A 21,274-nucleotide genomic window follows, 5' to 3' on the forward strand; every position below is an offset into this window, starting at 1 on the left:
AAACTCTCCACTCCACTCTCCAAACACTCTAAAAAATGAGCGTGAGCATTAGAGCAGTGGGTTTATATTCGGGTATTACAATGTAAGATTTGCATCGTTAGATTTGCCTTACACGTGAAGACCTGCAGTTTCTGCCTGTGTTTCCTGTTGCTGCTGACTTTGCTCTGGTTTCTGCTTTGCAGGCTGACAGCTGAAGAGGTAGAATCTATAGAGGCAGATACAGCCAACCGTTGGCAAGGAGTCTGCATTAGCAGGGCATCTCCCACACCATCAGAATCTGCAGCCACTGTGAAGTCGCTGATAAAATCATTTGATTTAGGATGTTCAGGTATGCTGTATACTGTAGTGGGTTTTTTTTCCTTCTTTTTGAGTGATAAGTATGTATTTCTTGTCATTTTTTTTTTGTGTTGCTGCCTAGTGGAAATGTTCTGTCAGTGCTTGGTTCAGACGTACTATCTGTGAAATGTCACTGTGTCACTGGTTCCCTGTTCTGCTGAGAGGAAGATGGCTGGTTTTGAAACACAATCGTTTCTATGCTTTTTCTTTAAAGGTAGCACTGGACAAAACATCACAGTTCAAAAGGTCCCTAGGAGCCCTCTAAGTGGAATTCCAGTGAGGACAGCCCCTGCAGCTGCTGTTTCCCCCATGCAGGTACGAGGAACTCTTTCAATCACTGGAGAGCTTGAATGGATAGATGCCATGTTTGAATGACACAGCTTCAGTGTGCCAACATACATATGTTGACAAGGGGAAAGGGAAACTCATCTGTTTATTTGCTGTGGAACATCAAATGCTTTAGTGCTAACAAAAAGGATCAAAGTTTGCCTTTGACTTCAGTTTAGAGGTCTCAGTGGACGGATGTGAACTCCTTGGAATACAATTCTGAACTTTAATCACAGTTATCTAGAAATTAAGTTTTAGTTATTGGTAGTAAGAATGAAAAACATCAGCATGAGTATGATGGTTAGTATTTTTTAATTCTCTTTTATACATTTTTTTGTTTCACAGAGACATTCTGTTTATAATAACACAAAGCCAGCCAGCAAAGGTGTTGTCAAGCACACAGATCTTTCAGACCTTCCACTTGCAGGTAAATTGCAGTAAATGTACAAATATTGCTTCTTTTGCCAGCATTGTCATTAACTGTTAGTCCTTCTGGGCCACTTTTCCTCTTCACATATGGTCAAAGAAAACATGAAAATATGTCTTTAGAGTCTGTCTTAAGGAGCTTATTGATTTTGTCATGTTTCCATTCCCATCTTGATTGTAGCCTTAGAAAAAGAAAAAAAAACAACTGATGCACTAGGGTTTGCCAATACAAACTTGCCCTCTTTATTCCAAAGTATCCATGGCACCTCTCTAATCCGTGCTGTGGAACTGGAGAGGGTTGAATTTTGTTCAGTATATGTGTGTTTGGAACAAGTCCAAAACGCTGTCTTTTGGGGACCTGAATATTTTTGAATTGAGCTTCATTTGAAATACATCAAACATTTCAGATACAGATGGGACCATTTTAGGAGCAGTCATGTTTGGGGTTGTAAGAGTTTGTTTTGAGAGTTCTCAAGAGATGCACTTGTTTTCATTTCACACTTTTGTTCTCTTGTGACTTAACATTCTTTTCTACTAGTTTTTGTTTCCCCTTTTCTCTGAGGCCCTTTATTTTGCTTATCTAGTCTTGAATTTAGTTACTGCACTGGAATTGAAGTTGGTACCAATAGATGACCAAATCTGTGAGGACAGATGAAAAATTATATTCATGTAGTCAAACTGAAGCTATAGGGAGAGAAAAAAGGATCAGTCAACTTCTTCAGTGGTAGATTGAATTTTCTGCAGTAAGTTTGCTAATACAGGGAGAAATTGGAACCCACTTTCATTTTTAAACTCTTCAGATACTTCTGAAGTATCTGCCCCTTCCTCCATTCAAAAATGAAAAGATACTGGATCTGAACAGGAAAACAGCTTACAGGGATGGCAACGTAAACAACATCTTGTCTGTGCTACCAGCTTCTGTATGAGTAAATCATAATCGAGCAGAGGTTATTAGTGGAACAGATAGTTTACTTAGATTTATCAATTGATTTCCAGAAAATCTCTTGCATGAAAATATGCTCTGATCCTACACAGAACACAAGACTCTTAAAATCTCTATCGATTTATTCCATGGTGAAGCAATCTGTCAACTGTGATGTATTTCGAGTCCTTAATAATACATATCCCAGGTCAGGATGTGGATAATTGCTGTTATTACCTATAAACTACTGTTCTATGGAAATCCATTGAAATCAACAGATATTTGATTAACTATTGTGTGTTAAAATTTATGGTCACTTACCTAATGACTTCCTATGTCTATCATTTCTCTTTGTACCTGGATTTGATTTAGCCCCTGTAATTCATTGCAAATGCTTTCTCACTATGTAGTTGTAATAGCTCTGGTTCCAATCTAAATAACCCTAGAAGGCAGTTGATCCAAGTCCTATGCAAACAAGACTGAATTAAAAAATATCCCCAAGGAAATTCAGAGTTGAAGTAGTCTCCATGATAATAATCTTCTGGCTGATTCTATCTGACTAATATTACAGCAGTGTCCTGTGATGTCCTTAATCTGACCCAAATGTTATATGGTTGAAGAGGAGAGTAGATTACTTTGCAGAGAGAGATGATCTGAGTGTGATCTTTTCAGTTAGAATCAGAATTTGACTGATTCTGTCCTGGAGTTTCTAGCAGCACGAAGCAAGTCAGAGGAAGTGTATTATTCATGCAAGTGAGACACAAAGTACAGAGCTGGATAGCATTGCCTGCACCACTTCAGGCACTACTGTATAATTTAAGCCAGTAACCACATAGTTTGTTTTAATTCATGCAAACTGATCATGCTAACAGGATGTGATTTTTTTTTCCATAATCATGTTGCATATTTTTCATGTGATTATTATCCCATTTCTTTTTCCAAATTGCTCCTTATATGCCCTCATCTTTCCCTTCTTTTCTTTGTAGCTATGTGCTTCCAATAGCTTTTATTCCTGTCTGGGAGCCGTCCTTTTCTTTCTTGCACCATGCTTGAATGCATCCTGAATGGTTGGCTCAGCATTTCCTATTTGAATCATGCCATTAGCCAAGCTCAATTATGCTAATGACAGTTTAGCAGTGTACTTCCTTACAGGCTAGTGAGAAACCTTCATTCCTCCTCATAATATTTGGTTTTATTTATTGATATGCCCTTTGTTGAAGATCTGTTTCTCTAAACAGAATATTCTAAAGTATAAAAAGGTTCCAGAGCCATCTGGAACAACGTGCTTGTCTGGCAAATGCTGTAACACTTCTGCTGAAAATAAATGTAGGACTGATGCAGTGATGGTACACTTTGCTGAAACAAAGATAAGAAGAGGAATTCATACACTTAGGCATTAATTATTTAATAATTAATATGGGGAAGTAACTGAAAAGGAAGAGAGAATATTAAATGATCTGCATTCACTTAATTTTTGATAACAACTCATAGTGTGCTGCTCATAGATTCTGGCTTGTTGACAGCTTGTCTGCAGAAAAGAAAACACCAGTTTTCCCAATATTATCCAACACTCTACTTGATAATTGAGAGGCATGAAGATAATTTGATTTCTATGATCTCCTTGGCTTCTGTTCAAAAACTTACCAACTTTGGATTCCATGTCTACTAATTTTGTTGATTTTATATATATAACCATATAATAAAAACAATATATAATATATGTAAATGCGTAATATATGTAAATAATAATAATACAGCTGCATTTCCTATGAACATATTGAGAGCTCCCAAAGTCATATTACATAGGATGGCAGGCATCATGTGCTAAAAAATGCCTTTTACTGCTGCCTTGAACTGGTTGCATTCAGGATCGACGAGGCTTTCATGTTACATGTCTTCTGGTGGCAGAGAAAAGCAAGTGTTATACTAGGGCTGGTCAGACCTCTGGTGAAGATATCTGGTAATCAGCTTTTGAACATTTCAGTTTGTAGATTTTGGTATTTCCCCTCATTCACCTGAGGCCCCTACCCCCCAGCAGGAGTATCAATCACAGGAAACCAGGCAGTCCGTATTGTTGAGGTCATCAAAGCCATTCCTTGTTATGATCACCTCTAATCTGCTCAAGGTTTCCTAGCCCCATGTGTGTTTAATGAACAAATGAGTACATTTGTTTAGAATCAAAACAACAGACTGCATATTGTGTGCTGGGTGGCAGGACAGTAATTAATCAAATTCCTCAGACTGCAAGCTGGCAGCATTTTTTTTTTAATTTCAATTCCCACAGACCTTCTGAAGGGAAGAAACGAAGAGCTGAAACCGGACCATTACCTCCGAAAAAGCCCCTCCCTGGAATCCCTGAGCAAACCCCCTATGGCCTTCAGCAGCAGAATGCTTAACTCTACCCCCAGCAGCTTGAAACCCCAAAGCAAACTCAGGTACCAGCTAAGTCTCCTGGGAAAAACAGCACACTGGACGGATTTGATGTATTATCTGGAACCAAGACTGATGTTTTAATTAACAGACTCTTGTCTCCAGTAGAAAGCCTGCTGGCTAGTCTGTCTAGCTCTGAATTACCAGAGTATAAACTATACTAGATTCAAATTTCAAAATTCAGACTATAGTAAAAACAATTATCTGTAAGATGAGCAATCATGACAAAATGAGGATAACAAATTTTCAGGAGCCATTAGTTGTATGCCAGAATACCATCATTATCTTACTGTAGCTTTGCACATTATAGTGAGTTGAAAGCTAAAAGCTTTGAGGCCTACAGGAGAGCCAGATACAAATTTTCCTCTGATCTCCACCATTATTCTCAAAAGTAAAAGCTGTAGGGTAGAGACTATGCAGATTTTGATTGCTGGCCTTTAACAGTCCTCTTGGCCTTGACAGCAATACAGGCTGCAGTTATTGCAGTTAAATCAAGTATTTGTTCTGCAGCACCTCAATTGGATGCTAATTGGTGTTACAGATTCTTTAAGTAGGATGTTTGCTCTGAAGGCTATAACAATTTGGTTTCCATTTTGGGTTCTGTGCTGCCATCCTATTTTGTCATATGGATATTATTTCAGTAGCACTGAATCACATAAGTCACTGATTAGTCCTTAGGTACAGGGGTACAGGTTTTGCATGGGGAAGAGCAAACAATCCTCCTTTCACATGTTTGAGGCCAAGTTTGGTGGAGCCATGCACAACCTGATTGAGCTTTTGAACTGGATAATCCTCAAGGTCCCTTCTGACCCCAACCATTCTGTGATGAAGCCTCCCTCATTTTTACCTTGATCCCAAGTTGCTGGATTGACTTTACGTACAGGAAGACCCTGAGCTGAGATCTGGCTAGAGAATCATCAGACCCCCTGTATATTGTGGAGATCTTAGATAGCCCCGTTTGGGTGCTATTCTGCTCAACCTCCTGTAGGGAACCTGCTTTTAGCAGGGAAGTTGGACTCAATTATCTCCAAAGGGCCCTTCTAATCCCTATGATTCTATGATTCTATTTATAAACTGGGGGGGGGGGGAAGGAGGAAAAAGAGACTTAAAATGTATTTTGTCGTCTTCTCCCTTCCACTCCCTTGGATTAGTGTGGAGAGAAAGGACCCGCTGGCAGCCCTAGCCCGGGAGTACGGCGGTTCAAAGAGGAACGCTCTGTTGAAATGGTGCCAAAAGAAGACTGAGGGCTACCAGGTACATTTTCACTTTTCTCTAGAAAATAATTCACGATTTTTTTTTTTTTTTTTGTCTGCATGAAGTAAGCAACATCATTTCAAAGAAATATGTGCATTTCAGTCTGCTGATTTTTACCTTTATTTCTGCTGGATGTTTCTGTCCTTTTCCTTCAGATTTCTTTAGCACTGCAGTCCCTAGTATCACGTTGTTGTAAGTTGTTCAAGGTGAAATGTTTCCTGCATCAAAAATAACTGATGTTCAGAGTTAGTGTGTATGAGCAGCAGCTTCAATTTGGTACCAGTTTTTGAAATTACTTTTAATACATTTTTTTGTGTAACAAAATTTACGTGTTTACTGGTGTGGCCTTGACAAAATTGCACTTTAGGATGCCACTCTTTCTCATCTGCTGCAGTTTAACAGAATTCTGCAAAGCCAGTTTTGACAGTTTGAGAATATGTAATTTCTTTGTGCAGTGATTTTTCACTGCTAAACAGGCATTAATTTTGTCCAGTTCTTGTATGGCTGTTGCTGTGCTCATTAAGCTCGGACTCGTGTTTGGACACAGATAAGTTAGATCTTTGATTCTGCTTGTAACTGAGCTGGAGAAGGCAGTTTTAGACAACAGTTCATCCTGTGCTATATGCTGGCTGTGCAGGACAGTCTTGGTTTGATATAATGTTGAGATTTTTTTTTCCTTAAGAAAAATATTGTTTGTTACTTAGAACAGAGGACAAAAGCAGTTATCACCACATGATATGCACCCTGGAGCATGGCTTTAATAAAAGCAGAGTCCAACTTTTAAAGTAAATAATATTTTTTTCTTCACAACATCTCTTTATGAAGCATTAGCTACAGGGGGCAGAAGATTGGAAGAAAAGACAGTAGCTTTTCCTTTAATAAACCGATCTATAGAAGTTCAAGTTGTTTCTTAGCAGTGGCATATTTATCTGATTTGCACAAACTCCAGAGGACAATTAGCAGAGAAAGCTCTTGACTTCAGACACACCTTACAAGCACTAAAGCCAAGGTTAGATTACCTCCAATCATGTGATGCTGCCTTAGCGCTGTTCTGCGATGTTGCATCCTCTGCTCTGTTAATTTATACTCTTTTGTATCTCACCTTCTGAAATTCTCCTGGTCTTTGATTAGAACGTACTGGGGGAATATTTCCATCCAGCATTCAGAAAATGATTGGCAAAATGCAACTTTTCCAAGCCTAAATTGTATTAAGCCAGAAAAACCATCTCTCGGGTTAGACTTTCCCCTGATGGTGTTGTCTTTTTGTTTTGTTTTAAATGTCAGATATAGTGAGTTTCCTCCACTTCTCCTAAAACAAACCAACTCATCAGAGTTCACTGTAAGGGAGGCAGTCTGTAGTTTCCTTTGTATAGTTACTCCCAGGTGGGACTAATGGAAATACTTTCAGAAATTGTGTGGCTTTGTGAACACACAGGCCTGGTGCTGTAGGTACCAGTCTGGTAACTGGAGTGACAAATATTCCCTCTGTGACAAAGTAGAAAAGGAGTTTTGTTTTTCTGTGCTGAACCCAAGTGGTGGAGCTAACTGTGTATCAGATAGCAGGCCACACAGGAGGTATGCAAGGCAGTCTATTTGTTTTTCCTTTTGGTATCAGCCTCTGGAGGAAAGTATGTCCGTGGGTCAGAGGACAGTGCGTGTCTTTGCTTTATACGTGGCTGCTGGATGTTTAGATGATGTTTCAGGAAAAAAAAAGACTTTGCCATTTTGATTCCTGCTCTGCTGAGACTCCTGTGGTGCCGGTGGCTGTCCTCCATCATTACCATTTCTAATGCAGCAGAATGAGTCTTCGGCAGCTTTCAGAAAGAGCAGGGATGGTGCTGACAAACACTGTAAGCCAGGAGAGCCTGAGAAGTTCAGCTCGTGATGCGGGGGAACCTCATTGCTCAGAGCATAAGATTTCAGAGTAGAAATTGAAATCAAATGAACCAAAGGGTAAACAATTCACTGATTTATGGTGAGAGTCTTGCCTCTCTATCCTTATTGCTTCATCTTGAAGCATTATCTCTTGGACATTCTTCTTCAGACTTTTGTTTCCATCGTGCCCTCTGTGGTGTATTCACTGACTTTTCTTGAACTGGCTTTTCCCTGACCCTTGCACTCATATGATAAGTCTGATATTAAGCTCCACAGGGAGTTTTTTTTCATTCTTGAGTACAAAGCACTGGAGTGGAGTAAAGAACGTCATCCTCCTTCCTGCCTTACTCGCAGCTCTGGTGGGAATGAAGTAATGAACTCTAGCAAGCAGAGCCCTGATGACATGCATGACTCTTCTCTGTGCGTAATATCCTTGTCTGTGAGGTATCATCTGTGCAAGTTCCTGTATATTCTGTCATGGTCTTTCTAACATGAAGCCCAGAACCACAAGTCGCTTTGGATGCAAGCTATTTTCATCCTGGTGACGCAGTGGAAGGAGAGAAAATGAGACTTGATGCTTAGCTGCCTAACTTCTTTTTTCCATTGACACCATGTACTGCCTTCCAACATCTAATATTGACAATTATAATGTGAGCTGGCAAGGAGGAGGGGAATTCCTTTCTGTTTATATTGTGGAGATACCAGATTTCATTAAATGATACAAGTAAAATGAATTAGAATAACTAATATGCTCATGAGCTTCTGCTACCCGTGTCCCAGATTCCTGGGAGAAAGCTGGATTAGTGACCTAGGAGAGTATTTGGGGATAAGACCTAGGGACCAATGCACGAGGCTCCACTTTTAAATGCTTTAATCCATACAGGGCTTATACTATAGATAGAAATTTACATCCTGCTGCTGGCATATATCCTTACACTGACTACAGTGGAACATTCCTTGGCTTTTAGCTCCAGTGTGCTGTTCCCCTGGAGGCAATCTCATAAAACAAGAGAGGAACACTGGAGGGAGTTGAGAGAAATGCGACATAAATGAATGTTGGCCTGGAGAGTTTGATTTGTTTTTGAAAAAAAAAGATTAAAAAAAATATTGCATGAGTTTCCAGTAACTGAGAAAAAACATGAAAGCATCTGTGACTCTGATCTGCTACCATTTCTAAGATCCCTATTCAAACAGTGATTTGATGTAAAAAAGATACAAATATTAAGGAGAGAGTAAGAAAGTGAAGAAAGTGAAGAAGCTCTAGAATGAAAATAAAGTTGAAGTTCAGCTGAATGGCTGAAAAAAAAAAAAAAAAAAGAGATGTCAAACACTATGGTATGTTCTACCATATGATTTCAATTGTTATATTTCAGTGCTGGGTGAATACCTTCTGGCATCATAGGCATCGATTTTTGAATAACCGTGCAGAAGTGCTAAAAAAAATGGCAGCAGCAAGAAGAATAAAAAATGTGAAATAAGGCTTCGGCTTTGGGTTCAGCAGCTTTTTGCAAAACCTCCCTGGGGAAAAAACTCCAGCTTGGAAAAAAAAAACCAAACACCCTTAATCTAAAGTATGGTTCCCTGTAAGAATTTTGCACTGGCACATCTCTTTGGCTAGACAGATACAGACTGCTCCTCCTCACTCTGTGAATTTGCTGATATCGTGGTTTATAAAGTGATGAGGGTGATGAGATGACCGAACTTGAGTATTGCTTTTGTGGTTCCGAAGCTCAATTACTACAAGTCCTTTCAACCACAGAGCCTGCTGAGAGTAAGTCATTTGTGTTAAAATAGCTCTTGTTCTGTTGTCTAGTGTTTTTGTTGTTGTTTTTTTCATTTATTTTAAAGTTATAATCATAGCAACAATGTGAAGCAGAAGGTGGGTGCCTCTGTTCTAACAGGCTCTGTTCCCATGAGCTGTAACTCCTGGAAGCTGCTGAAAGTCATTCTTGTTGCATTATCACCTCCCATAATCATATCATTAGTGACTGTGGTGTTATTTGAGTGCTAAGGTTCTATTTGCTCTCTGTGGAGACCATTTGTCAAGAGTCCAAACCTCTCTAGATTAAGTCTATTGCTATCTGCAGATGTACTGTGAACACATGGAGCATCAAGAGGCACTTAACCCACCATCGTTAGAGTTCAGGATTATTGTTTCTGCCACATACTCTCCTTAGAGAGGGGAGGGAACTTCTGCCATGTTAATAAATATCATTTACTTAGAAGAACTGTTCACATTTTTCCCAGCAAAACTATACCTCCGTCCTATGGCACAGAGGAAAAGAGAACCTGAGACTTTTCTCTAAAAGTACCGTTGTGGTAATTAGTTTAAGCAATATTAAAGTGAGTTTAAAGGGACCCATTCAGGATCTGCTCCTTGAAGAACTACCATCCTTTATAATGAAGCCATCTGTGTGGTTGTCTTAAGTAGGGGAATGTGAAATAGGTGGTGGTAAAGAACGCTCTAGAACAGACAGGGGAAAATAGCAGCTCAACCTCTGAAGATGTTTTTATTCCATAGTTTCCCTGCCTGTGCATGCAAGCCATTGCCTTGTAACATGACAACTTATGTAACTCATGCACTTCTGCTCACATATAGGGCAGTGCCACCCAATTTCATGCCTCTGGAAGAATCACACCGGCGTGCAGAAAGTCTTCAGTAGCATGACATTTACCTAACTTTCATAGCTGCTTCTGGAAAAAGTAATTCCTTTTCATTATTCTGCACAAAGTGTGCTAGCAACTATGAGCAAAGCTAGAAGAAAATGATTTATTTGTTTCCCTGCCTTATTTGGAGTCACTTAACATTGCAGTAAGTTCCAAGAACACTGTGCTGTTTCAAAAAGTACTCTTAGGAGCATGTAGAAACTATTTTTAGGGCAATACTCTCTGACATTGTATTGTTTGGTCTGAATTAGCAAAATACAAAAATCTGTACCCCCAGCATCCTGAATATTTGTCTGGAAAGTTATGAATTGTTTTCTGAAGCTTCAATTTCTTCAGACACAGGGAGTTTTAGGGCTCTGGTGAAATATCCTGGGCGTATCTGTGTTCTTCGTATCTTCTAGAAATATAGAATGGCATGGAAAAGAATCTGAGTACTTCAGCCTTCGTCTTGTATGCATGTATTAATAGCAGTGCCTTTCAGATGTGCTTCGGCTGGCTATTCAAAAAGAAGAAAAAGGCCTATCCTGAAGTATTCCTGCTATTACAGCTATCTCAGCCTTGAGAGACAGAAATTGGAAACAAATTTCTTCCAAGCATAACCTAAAAGTCATTAAGTACAATTCTGAGTGCCCGTACTGCATGAAGCTGGTATATCAGACCATGTAAAAGTTGCAGTGTCTGCACTGCATTGTGTTCTTCATGCAGCAAGGATGCAAAAGCGTGGGGAGAAAAACAAGGGCTGTGCCAGCGTGTGCTGTTTGTCAAGTAATTGTAGCAAGAGACTGGTTGACCAGTGGCTTGGAAACGGTTACAAAGCTTTTACATTTGTTTTAACTATCACCCAAAGATGTACAAATGCACATAGGCTGATGAGGGTATAAAGTTCACTTTGGTCTGATGGTCAGAGGCCAATGCATTTGCAGTAGGGAGGTGGATGCTGCTGCTGGACGAAGCAGACAAGATGCTTATTTCTCAGCTGCTACAGCATGCAAATATATTAAAGGGCTGTGTGTTTTGGGAAGAGAGCCAAAAAACTCCTTCATGACCATGCCTGAAGAAGAACACTGAAGAAAAGCACCTCCAGACTTCAGTGACAGCCATCTATTAATTCCAAACAGTATTCCTGGAGGAACTCCTCTATGAATTCCTATTTCTTCTGCCACACCAAGCTGCACGTTTTGGATTAGATTTCTGTTTACTCAGAGCCTGCTGAGTAAACAGCAAAAGCTATCTGTCTTAGTATTTACCAATGCCATTAATGCATCAGAGTTCTTCTCTGGTGTACAATGGCGTGCGTTCTAAAGTACCACACACTAGCAGATCTGGTATGAGAGGGTGCACGTGTTTGTAACAGCACTGTGCCCACAGCGCTCAACACTTTTTGACATTTAGAAGTGGAACATATGTGCAGTGAGGTTTGGTAGGAAGTGGGGTATGTGGTGTATTTCTGAGAACTGGTTAAAATTTCTGCCTGAGTTTTTTTCAATTGTTGCAGAAAGTATTTTAGTTTTGTGAAGAGGATGTTGACTTCAGAGAGACTTTTCCTATCTATGCGAAAATTGAAGGGAATCTTAGGAAAAGCCATTGAGATGGGAGGGTCAACCCCGTGTTTAAATGAAAATTGATAATAGGGGGATAGGAGTTTTGCTCTTGAGTCTGTTTTGGGCCACCTCTGTGATTGTGGCAGTCTTGCATAATATTGCCTTGGTTTTCCAGGCTGTTAAAATACAGATCATCTTATCATCTCAGTGGATAATGATGAATTTCAGTCATGTCTGGAAAGGTGCTCTGATTACAGGGCAATACTGAGGGTTTTTAATAATGGAAATTGAATATGAATTTTCAAGATATTCCTGATTCTTTTCCAGAATAATTCTTTTCTTCTTCTACATAAAAGCACTCAGATAGCTGACTGAGTATATGCAGTTTCTCTTTATGTCCCAGCTGAAGCCAGGGCTGGGTCTGGAAAACATGTGTAGCACCCAAATCTTCACATGTTGGGAGAAATCCATTTCATTACTCATCTGCAAGCCCCCTTTGCAGTGGTGCCAATTCCTAAATGTGCTTCTCCAATGCAGACAACTAATTTGAGGTGAGTTCTACCTTTTTCCTCCCTGCTCCCCCACAAGGGGCTTTATCTTTTAAGCAAATAAAAGTCTTTAGATTGGAAGGATAAAATAAATGCCCGTGCAGTGCTCTCACACGTAATTTTCTGTCCTGCTGGGTAATTTCAAAAATAGCATTTACATTCTATCCATCCCAAAGTCCAAGACATTTTCCTTGTGTTGCCTGGCTGCAGTGACAATCAGTGAAAACACTGATTGGTCACCAGCTGGAACAACTCCAAGCTGTGGATTTAAGTGGGAGAGCTGAGCCCTGTTGCTTCTTCCATCAATATTCTGTGCTGCTGGGACCTCCTCCTAACTTGTTTCCATCCTTTTTCATGAGCCTACCACAGTTTGCAGCCTACCCCTCTGCCCAGGAATTGCAGGACGTGTCTGATGGCACAACTGCCCATCAGATAATTAGCAATAACTGTGGGAGCCGTCACTGTGCTCGTTAGCAATTCTGTGCCAGGCTGCTGGCAGGAAGTAGCTAAGCTGCTGCCTTGGACTCAGAGGGCAGTGCGTACCTACCCAGCTCCCTCCTTTCCTCCCCAGAATGTCTGTGTGGCCATCGGAGCTGTGCTGCTGCATCTTCACTCTTGCAGCCTTGGCAATGAAAGAACACAGCCCGGCCTGTTTCGTCTCTGCAGCTTGCAGCTGTGTGGTGTCCTTTATGTGAGATGTGAGAAAAATGATGCAAGTGTTGGCTTTGTTAGCAGGAAAGAATTGGCTTTCAGCAGGTGAGCATAAAAAATATAATTTATACTGAAGAGCAGAGAAGAGGTGAATGAGAAAAACTATTTGCTTCCTGGCCTTGCTGTGTAATCCACCTCTGCCTCTCCAGACACAGCTAACTCTCTCTCTCTGCTCTCCTCTCCCAAAGCTGGGGTGCAAAGAGATAGTTAAGTCCCAGAATGAGGAAGATGTACAAAATCCTGTTACTTTACTGGCCTCCAGAGAGTTCTTTGAAGTAGGTGACCTTAGTAATGAGAATGTTTTCATAGGGTAATTGGTATTCAAAGCTGCTTGTGTTATTTGCTAGGAAAAGTTCACATGCATTGTGTGTAATGTGTGCTGTGCCAGCAATGTGTCTCAAGCTTTTTCCTGATTTACCAGAATTTACTTTCTTTCTAAGAAGTTGATCTTAATACATTCTAATGAAAAGAAAACCTAAAAACAAATCATAGTGAGATGTTTACCAGTCCACACAGTGCTGGGAGCAATACAGCCAACAGGCAGGAACGGATGCTGCTTGGCTCATTAAGGTGGCTATTTGTATTTACAGTTACAGTGATGATATCCATGTCAGTTGCAGCTGTATTTCACCTTGCAAGCCAAAGAAGTGTGTGGTTACACAGTTATCACATATAACTGTAAGCATCTCCCATTTGGTGCCACTTTTGCTTTTATTCTTATGACGACTTCAGTTACAGCAGCAGCACATCTCCTACAACCAGAACGACAGAGTGAAGCTGCCTTGTAGAGGTCACAGACCTCCTCAGTACTTCATGAAAGAAGAGCTGAGCTTGAAGAATGCACAGATTATTTTATAATGCCTTCACAATCTACTCTGAATGGTATCTCTAAGACAACTTATGTCAGATTATTAGATGGTGCAGAGCTTTAGAGAGCACTGTTACCTATTCTTGCCAGTTTGATCCAATCTGGAAAGGTAATGAAGAACATGAGACACTCCTGACTTTCTGCTGTATTCTTAGAAATCTTGTTTTAGAAAGACTTGCAGAGATTGGGAGCTAAGAAAAAATCTGTGCTCAGTGCATGACGATAAGCTCGTTGATTTTCTGCTTTTTAATCATCCCTCCTCCCTGTGGCTATTCTAGTCATCTGATGTAGAGAGCTGGGTGCTCCTGAGGAAACAAAAAGTCACAAACTTTTTCAAACACACTAAATGAGATAGCCCTTAAAGAGCTGACCGCCACTTCCTTACATTGTTTTGTACATATAATCAGCAGTAAGGTGCACGACTTGCTGACATGTCTTACAGAAGTGTTAGAAGTACAGAAGGGGGGGGGGGGGGGGGGGGATGGAAACACTGAGTTTCAAAGAGGTTGAAACAATCCTCACTGAGACTGCAGCTGCCCAAACCATTTGAACTGGGGATATTAATATAGCCTGGAGGACAGAAGGTAGTTTGGTTTCCCTTCCAATCTTGGCTAGCAAAATAATACAATAAATAGTATTGCTGTTCCACAAGTTACTCTCGATAGATTTCATTTTTTTAAATCAAGAGGTATTATTTTGTATATTCCATTTATGAGTAAAAGATTTGTAAGAGAATTCAAGAAGTTTCCTGGTAATAGATTGACATTTTAAATGTGAAAGGTAAATCACTTTAGATTTGCAGCCACTCATTTGAAATAATTGTGTGCAATTGTCCAAGCCATCTGGGTGCACCCTGTAATCACAGAAGAATCCTGGCAGTCTTCAATTTTAGGCATTCATGCCTTCCATCCATGTTAACTGGACCTGACCGTGTTTCCAATTCACCTGCATTTCCAGTGAGCTGCCCAGCTGTTTCATATACTTGGAGCATTTCAGATGAGGTTTGCTCAGATTAGGTCATGCTATGGGGAGCCCTTCTTGTATTACTGCTTAGGCAATGTTTAGTACTCACCTACTCGGGGCTTGGAGTTTATGTGCTTCCTTTGGTAGAACCACTGTGGCTGAAGCCCACTGACTTGTCCCCCACCACCCTGTTAGGGTGAAACGAATCCAAATTAGATTTGCAGTTTCACACGGCTGTGCTTGAAGATGGGTGAGTGGAGGTGGTCCTTGGGAGTTGCCTTTCAAGGTTCCTTGATCAGATTTTGTATTGGAAAGTCAGCATCAGGATTTGCTGAGATATGTAGCCTATGGAAGGGAGGATTTTGTCCAGGCAAATATATAGTCTCAATATAATGACTTAAAAGCACCATATGTTAAGACTTTTGGTTTGTGAATGTGATGCAGGTCTTTGATTATTGATAGGGAGGAAGAATTCCAGAAAGCTGAGCTGATTAAGGGGGAGCTGCTCTTAAGAACAGGCATTTCCCTTTGACTTATTCAATACGTTTAAATAGTTCTGTCTTCAGTACTGAAGCTTATATTTTCTTTGGACTGAAATTCAGTGATTAGCCACTCTGGTGCATTCCAGGTCTGCTGTTCTGAGAGACAGGAGGGCAACTTGTTTGCTGGGGGTGGGTGGGAAGAGAGATGATAAGGATGTATTTATTGCAGGCTTCCTTCCGCAGAGTTCCAGTTTAGCTTCAAGCTGATTCATGTTTATAATTCATAATTCTGGGTCTTAAAGAGAAAATTATGACTCAGAGAGCCATTGCTGCAGGCACAGGATCTGCATGGCGGGAATATCTTGGGTCAGTATTTAACATACTGAGGCTGCAATGAGGAACATGTGATGTCATTGTTGCTTTTTGCTGAAGACTCAAAGATCCAGCGAAATCTGATGGGGTGGTTGTTTTTTCCCCAGACAAACAAGGAATTGTTTATAGTGAGAAGAGATCACACACGTTTCCCTGTGGGTCCTTAGGTGGCTCTCACAGTGCTCTGTTATCTGCAAGCAAAGGTCCTGGTCCTGGAGTGGGGGGCTGATGTTAATGACTTGCAGGTGTTCGGTGCCTTTTGGACTTGGCATGTCACTTGTGCTATAGAGAATACATATGATCTCTAAATAACATTGCCTGGACTTGTTTTTATTTCTTTATATATATATATTTTTTTTGCTTTGCCTTAGGTCAGGTACACTAAGATACACAGAAATGAATCATGCTGAGTACTTTCAGACAACCAAGCTCCCTGTGTGCTTCTAGATCAGTCTTTTATTGTTCCCACTGCACATATGAACTTTCTTTTGAAGTGAGTGGAGTGTTGTCTCTGACAAGAAACCTGGCTGCTACCCTGGAAATAGCTTTGTCTGGATTACCCTTATGCTATTAGCAGTTCTCTACCACTGCCCCAGCAAACCTTACACTCAGGTCTTTCTGTGCTCCTGCTTTGCCATTCTATTGGGCATGGAAAGATTCTCATGTCATACTCTTGTGGCCTATCGTGGTGATAGGCTGTTTGCTGATAACATGTACTGGCCTCAGTAAATTTAACACTTTGGTAATTTGGAGGTCAATCCTTTCCCACTAACTGCAGATTGATAAATAATATGTACTTTTTCCATCAGAAACTTCATTTCCTGTTGCAACTTTATGGCTTAGGCAATGCCAGGATAGTTCTCAGAGTAAAATATTTCTTTCTTGCAATGGTATTCAGCTACTATGTCTCTTTTATCTCCACTGACAGATGTGCTTAGCCCAAAATACAATCTGGTGGCTAGTACAGTAATGACTGCTGATGATAACCTGCTTGCTCAGTTCATTAAGTTTGTAGATTTATTGCTGCCAGAGTATTTTAACCTGAAATATTCTGAACTCTTTCAGTTTGAATCATATTTTATTGTAGACATTAATTTCTAATCTGAAATTCTGACTGGACAAAGTCCAGGTTGGACAACTAATCAATGAGGCATAAGTGAAAAGCACATGATGAAATACTTACCAGCTGGGTTTTAGTGCTCCTGCGTGAGGATTTGTATGAGAAATGCAGTAAAAGATCTGTTCTGAGGGGAATCTTGAAAGAGGATGGAAAACAGCTAAATAAATAAAGTTAAGTAGCAGAGAGTGAGAGCTGGCATTCGGTGCACTGAAGATCTGGCTAAAAGGGGATTTCAGGGTGTCTGAGCACCTGTCACTGTGTGAGAGATGGTGCAGCACTGTCGTGTCCTGGAGCCTTCCATGCTTTGAACATTTGGAACTTTTCTAACCACTATCCCTATTGTATTTTTAGCTTCTTGTTGGAACAATAAAAAAACAGCAATAAAACGTAGCCTTGAGGATTCCTGGGCGTACTGATATGGCTCCATCAGTGCATACAAGAATGTTAGAAAGGTCACATCAAATTCTGTATCTCTAACTTCCCGTTCTTTATCTACCTTTTGTTCAGTTCTCTGTGACGTGCAAATGAAAGCTGCTGCATTGACAGAGAATATAAGAATGCAGACGTGCCTTCATGCAAACAACTGCAAATTAGGCACATCTGCCCAGCTCCTGGAAAGCTGCCCGCTCAGCTGCTGGTGTTGCCAATTTGGAGCCTTTCTCTCATACAAATAAGCACATTCTTTCTTTAGGGCTTGAGAACTAGGTTATGTTATTACCAGTCTGATATGGCTTTCGATAAGGAACTGAATCTTGCTGATTACACATTCTCTTAAAGTATCTCTGTGAAGGCAGCACGAGGTCAAATACGCAGAATCACAGGATGGTCGAGGTTGAAAGGGACATCTGGAGGTCACCTGGTCCAGCCTCCCTGTTCAAGTGATCAATGTGGCACTGTTAAGGAATGGTTTGTTTCCTCTTACAGAATATTGATATTACCAACTTCAGCAGCAGCTGGAGTGATGGGCTGGCCTTCTGTGCTCTGCTGCACACGTATTTGCCTGCACATATTCCTTACCAAGAGCTCAACAGCCAGGATAAAGTAAGTTCTGTTGTACTTAATCCTAAAAAATCTGCTGAATGCACAGTGAATATTATCCATTCTGATGGAGACACAGTGCTCTAAGATCTTGGTATTAATTCACACAAAATAAAAAGGTGGGAGGAGCAGTAAAAGGCAAGTGTCATTTAAGAACTCAGCAGATAGACTGCAGCTTTTTTTTTTACCTGGGACCTGATCTAGCTGCTTTGCCTGTGAAAATACCAAACCTGGTGTTTTTCAGTATTCAGATATTTGTCCCTTCTTATTTAAACTTATTGTTTGCCCCAGACACAAAGTAGAATTCCAGAATCATACATTGATAATCCTTTTGAACCTTTGTTTTATTCTTACAGAAGAGAAATCTGCTGTTAGCATTTCAAGCTGCCGAAAGTGTGGGCATCAAACCCAGCTTGGTGAGTAATCTACTTTTAGCAAGGGAAGAATTGCTGCCTACATCATTCCAAAGCTTTTGTTGTCATGTGGCTGGTCAGTCAACTTGCACTGAAAATGCCCATAGTGTGCTAGAGAATGTGCAGCACCATCTCTGAAAGTCTGCGTTGTTTTGAGAAGTCCCAGCAGACCAAATCTGTAGTGTTGTTGAATTAATACAGTTTAAAGTAACTTCTGGGGGTCATCTGGTATTAAAATTGAGAGTATTGATGATGTCTTCCTCTCAGAAGCTTATTTGAGAGATGATTCCTGTTTGCATGGGCAGAGCCCTTTATCTGCCTGCCAGATCGTTTTCTTTCCTTTTGTTTTAGAGTTCTAAGAAACAGAAGGATAATTTTCTTGTTAAACTGTTTAAAAAGCCTTTGCTTAAATCAACAATTTAATGGCAAGAAAGGTAAGATTAATACGAAGGAGGAAATATTATGGGTTCTTAAGCTAAATTACAGAACCAGGGACATGAAAAGAAGCAGTAATTTAAATAAAATGAAATTACATAGAGAATTACTCTTTGATTACAGATGGAAGAGACCTTTTCAGGATGTACAGTGTTTAAATAGTTTGTTCTTTGGCTGGAGTTGTACAATTGCAGTCAGCCAGTAGATTGTTCCCATGGACTTTTATGCAGTTATGTGGCCTTACCATGCTCTGGAATGGAAGCAGTAGTGTTCAGTAACAAGAGCTACTCAGAGGACCCAGGGATGCTCCCAGTGGAGGTGCTTGACTAAATTTTGACCATATGTCCTATGCAGGAACTCAGTGAGATGATGTACACAGACCGGCCAGACTGGCAGAGTGTGATGCAGTACGTCGCCCAGATTTACAAGTACTTTGAGACCTGAGATGCAAAGCAAGAGGTGGACACAAGTGGGGAAGAGAACAAAGAATGCCACAGATGCACTCGATCACTTTAAAAATCCCCTTGCTCCTCTTCCACAACCAACCTATGCTCTTAGTTTGAAAGAAAGCTCTTCCATAGTTTTGATTACATCTGGGATAAAACCAAATAAATAACCATGTCCATATATTCACACCAAATTCATCTGCAATTTTGTTTCTGAAGAGGATTCCTTGTGCTATACAATGTTTTCCACAAACCAATCTCTACCGACAGGAGACCTGCCACAAAATGAAGTTTTGAATCAATGTGGACTACGCTGGTACTCAAAGGAAGCTGGGAGATTAATTCTAATACAAAATCTCACAAAAATGCTCTTCTTGCCCAAATATATTTAACTCATCCCAAATATGTTTTGTTTTCTTCCCTCTGTGTATTTTATGAGATGCCATGACAAATGCATGTGTGTCAAACTTTAACCTGAGTTATTCTCACACATCTGACCCAGTCAGTCTGCTAGTTTTTTTTTTGCCATAGCTTATCCAGTAGGATAACAACACCATCATTTGTAACTTGGAAACCATGCTCTGTTCCACCACCAGTTGGTGAGAGAACTCTGAAAGATACTGTTACTTGCTGGAACTCCAGATCAAACAGGTGTCATTTCAGAGAAAAACAGCTTTATTACAACAGTTTCATTACTATAGCTTGACTGTTAAAAGAAGATGGAGCCTTGTTTCACAGCTGGCACTGTTAGCATAGGAATATTGCAGATGCAAGTTACTAGCTTTAGTTTATGAGGTGCCAGTGATCAGGTGGTGACTCTCTAAGCAGTATATTGGCATCTCAGTAGTTCGTGGTTTTGTGAACTGAGTAGAGCAACTTCTCTTTTCTGCACTGATCTTTTATAAGCAGCACAAATAAGTAAATTCTATGTAGAAGCATAAATCTTGAGACAGTTAATGCCCTTTGAGATGAAATGTAGTTCACAGGGCACTGTTAAATGTTTAGAAGTTACATTACCCTGTTAGAGGGCACAGTAATGTATTGGTAACAATAGAAGTTCCAGTTTTACTCTGCAGATTGCAGAATGTTACTGCGTTCCCCTCTTGGTTTCTTGGATATCTTTAAGGTGCCAGAGAAGAGCCTTTCAGCTAGTAATACCATCAACAAGATGTCTGAAGTATGCTGTTTAATTTACTGTTTCTCTTATTTCACCCCATGAAGCTAAATTTTATGTCATCTCCAATGGTGAAAGGATCAAACTCGATAAAGGCTACTTAGTTTGTTCTAGGAGCAGGTCTTAGAGAATGTGCTGTACAGGATCTCAGGCTGCTGGCCACTTTAGATTATGGTGCTGCAAGAAAGGAGTTGTTTAGTTAGCGTGTTTAACCCTGTGACCCAGACCTGATGCTTCATGAATGTTAATCATAGGCAGTCAGGGATCATTTTTCTCTTACAGAAGTTAATAGTGTATGCTTGCTGCTCTTAGCACTTGAAAAGAGCTCATGAAATGGAAATAGATGATTTCACAGAAGAAACATAATTTTTCTGGGGTACTGCAGGTGCCTGATCTCAGCCTCTGGCTTCCCCATAGTACTTAATTGTGTTTGTTTATTTGTCTCTTTTTAATTAGTAAACAAGCTATTTCAGACTTTGGTTTTCTCACAGCAACAGCAAGATTTAGGGGATAGATGACAGCAGCCAAGGTCAGTGAGTGCCCTGAACAGAAAGGAAGCTGGAAGAATACAGAATATGCCTGTTTCACAGGAGGAGGAAAGCAGCACTTGCTCTGAGTTCCAATTTGACACTTACTCTAATCCATCACCCTCAGGAAAATCTGGTTCTAATCTTTTGAGTGTCCGTGTGATAAAAAGTGGCCCACACTTGGAGTGCCCTTGAACTCTCTGGTGTCGTGCTATACTGTGAGAAAGTGATTGTAAATGCTTGGGCAGAGTTCCTTCCTTGCAAGAGAGTGCTTTCTAGATTAAATTAAGTCTGCAGTAATTTTCAGCATGCTCTCTGACATCCCTAGAGAGCAGGGGATGCATTGCTCTAAATGTTCTCAAATATAAGTTTCCTGTCATATGGTAAGATGGAAGAGAA

At 40.3% G+C, this 21,274-nt stretch overlaps 1 protein-coding gene across 2 annotated transcripts in view; it reads left to right on the forward strand.

Annotated features, from left to right (window-relative positions):
- Positions 1–19,172, forward strand: part of SPECC1 (sperm antigen with calponin homology and coiled-coil domains 1) — a gene marked incomplete at both ends in the record, with an annotated part of 56,592 nt that extends 37,420 nt beyond the window's left edge. The window contains 8 exons of one of the 2 annotated variants that reach the window (XM_079545114.1): positions 183–335; positions 555–651; positions 1,009–1,090; positions 4,296–4,446; positions 5,593–5,695; positions 17,767–17,883; positions 18,237–18,296; positions 19,083–19,172. In XM_079545114.1, coding sequence (XP_079401240.1) covers positions 183–335; positions 555–651; positions 1,009–1,090; positions 4,296–4,446; positions 5,593–5,695; positions 17,767–17,883; positions 18,237–18,296; positions 19,083–19,172 — 853 coding nt within the window. Of the gene's footprint in view, positions 1–182; positions 336–550; positions 652–1,008; positions 1,091–4,295; positions 4,447–5,592; positions 5,696–17,766; positions 17,884–18,236; positions 18,297–19,082 lie in introns of both variants that reach the window. The other variant, XM_079545115.1, reaches the window with a different exon arrangement.
- Positions 19,173–21,274: the final 2,102 nt, after the last annotated feature.

The sequence above is a fragment of the Tetrao urogallus genome (assembly GCF_951394365.1).
Source record: "Tetrao urogallus genome assembly, chromosome: 20".
NCBI classification, from domain to species: Eukaryota; Metazoa; Chordata; class Aves; order Galliformes; family Phasianidae; genus Tetrao; species Tetrao urogallus.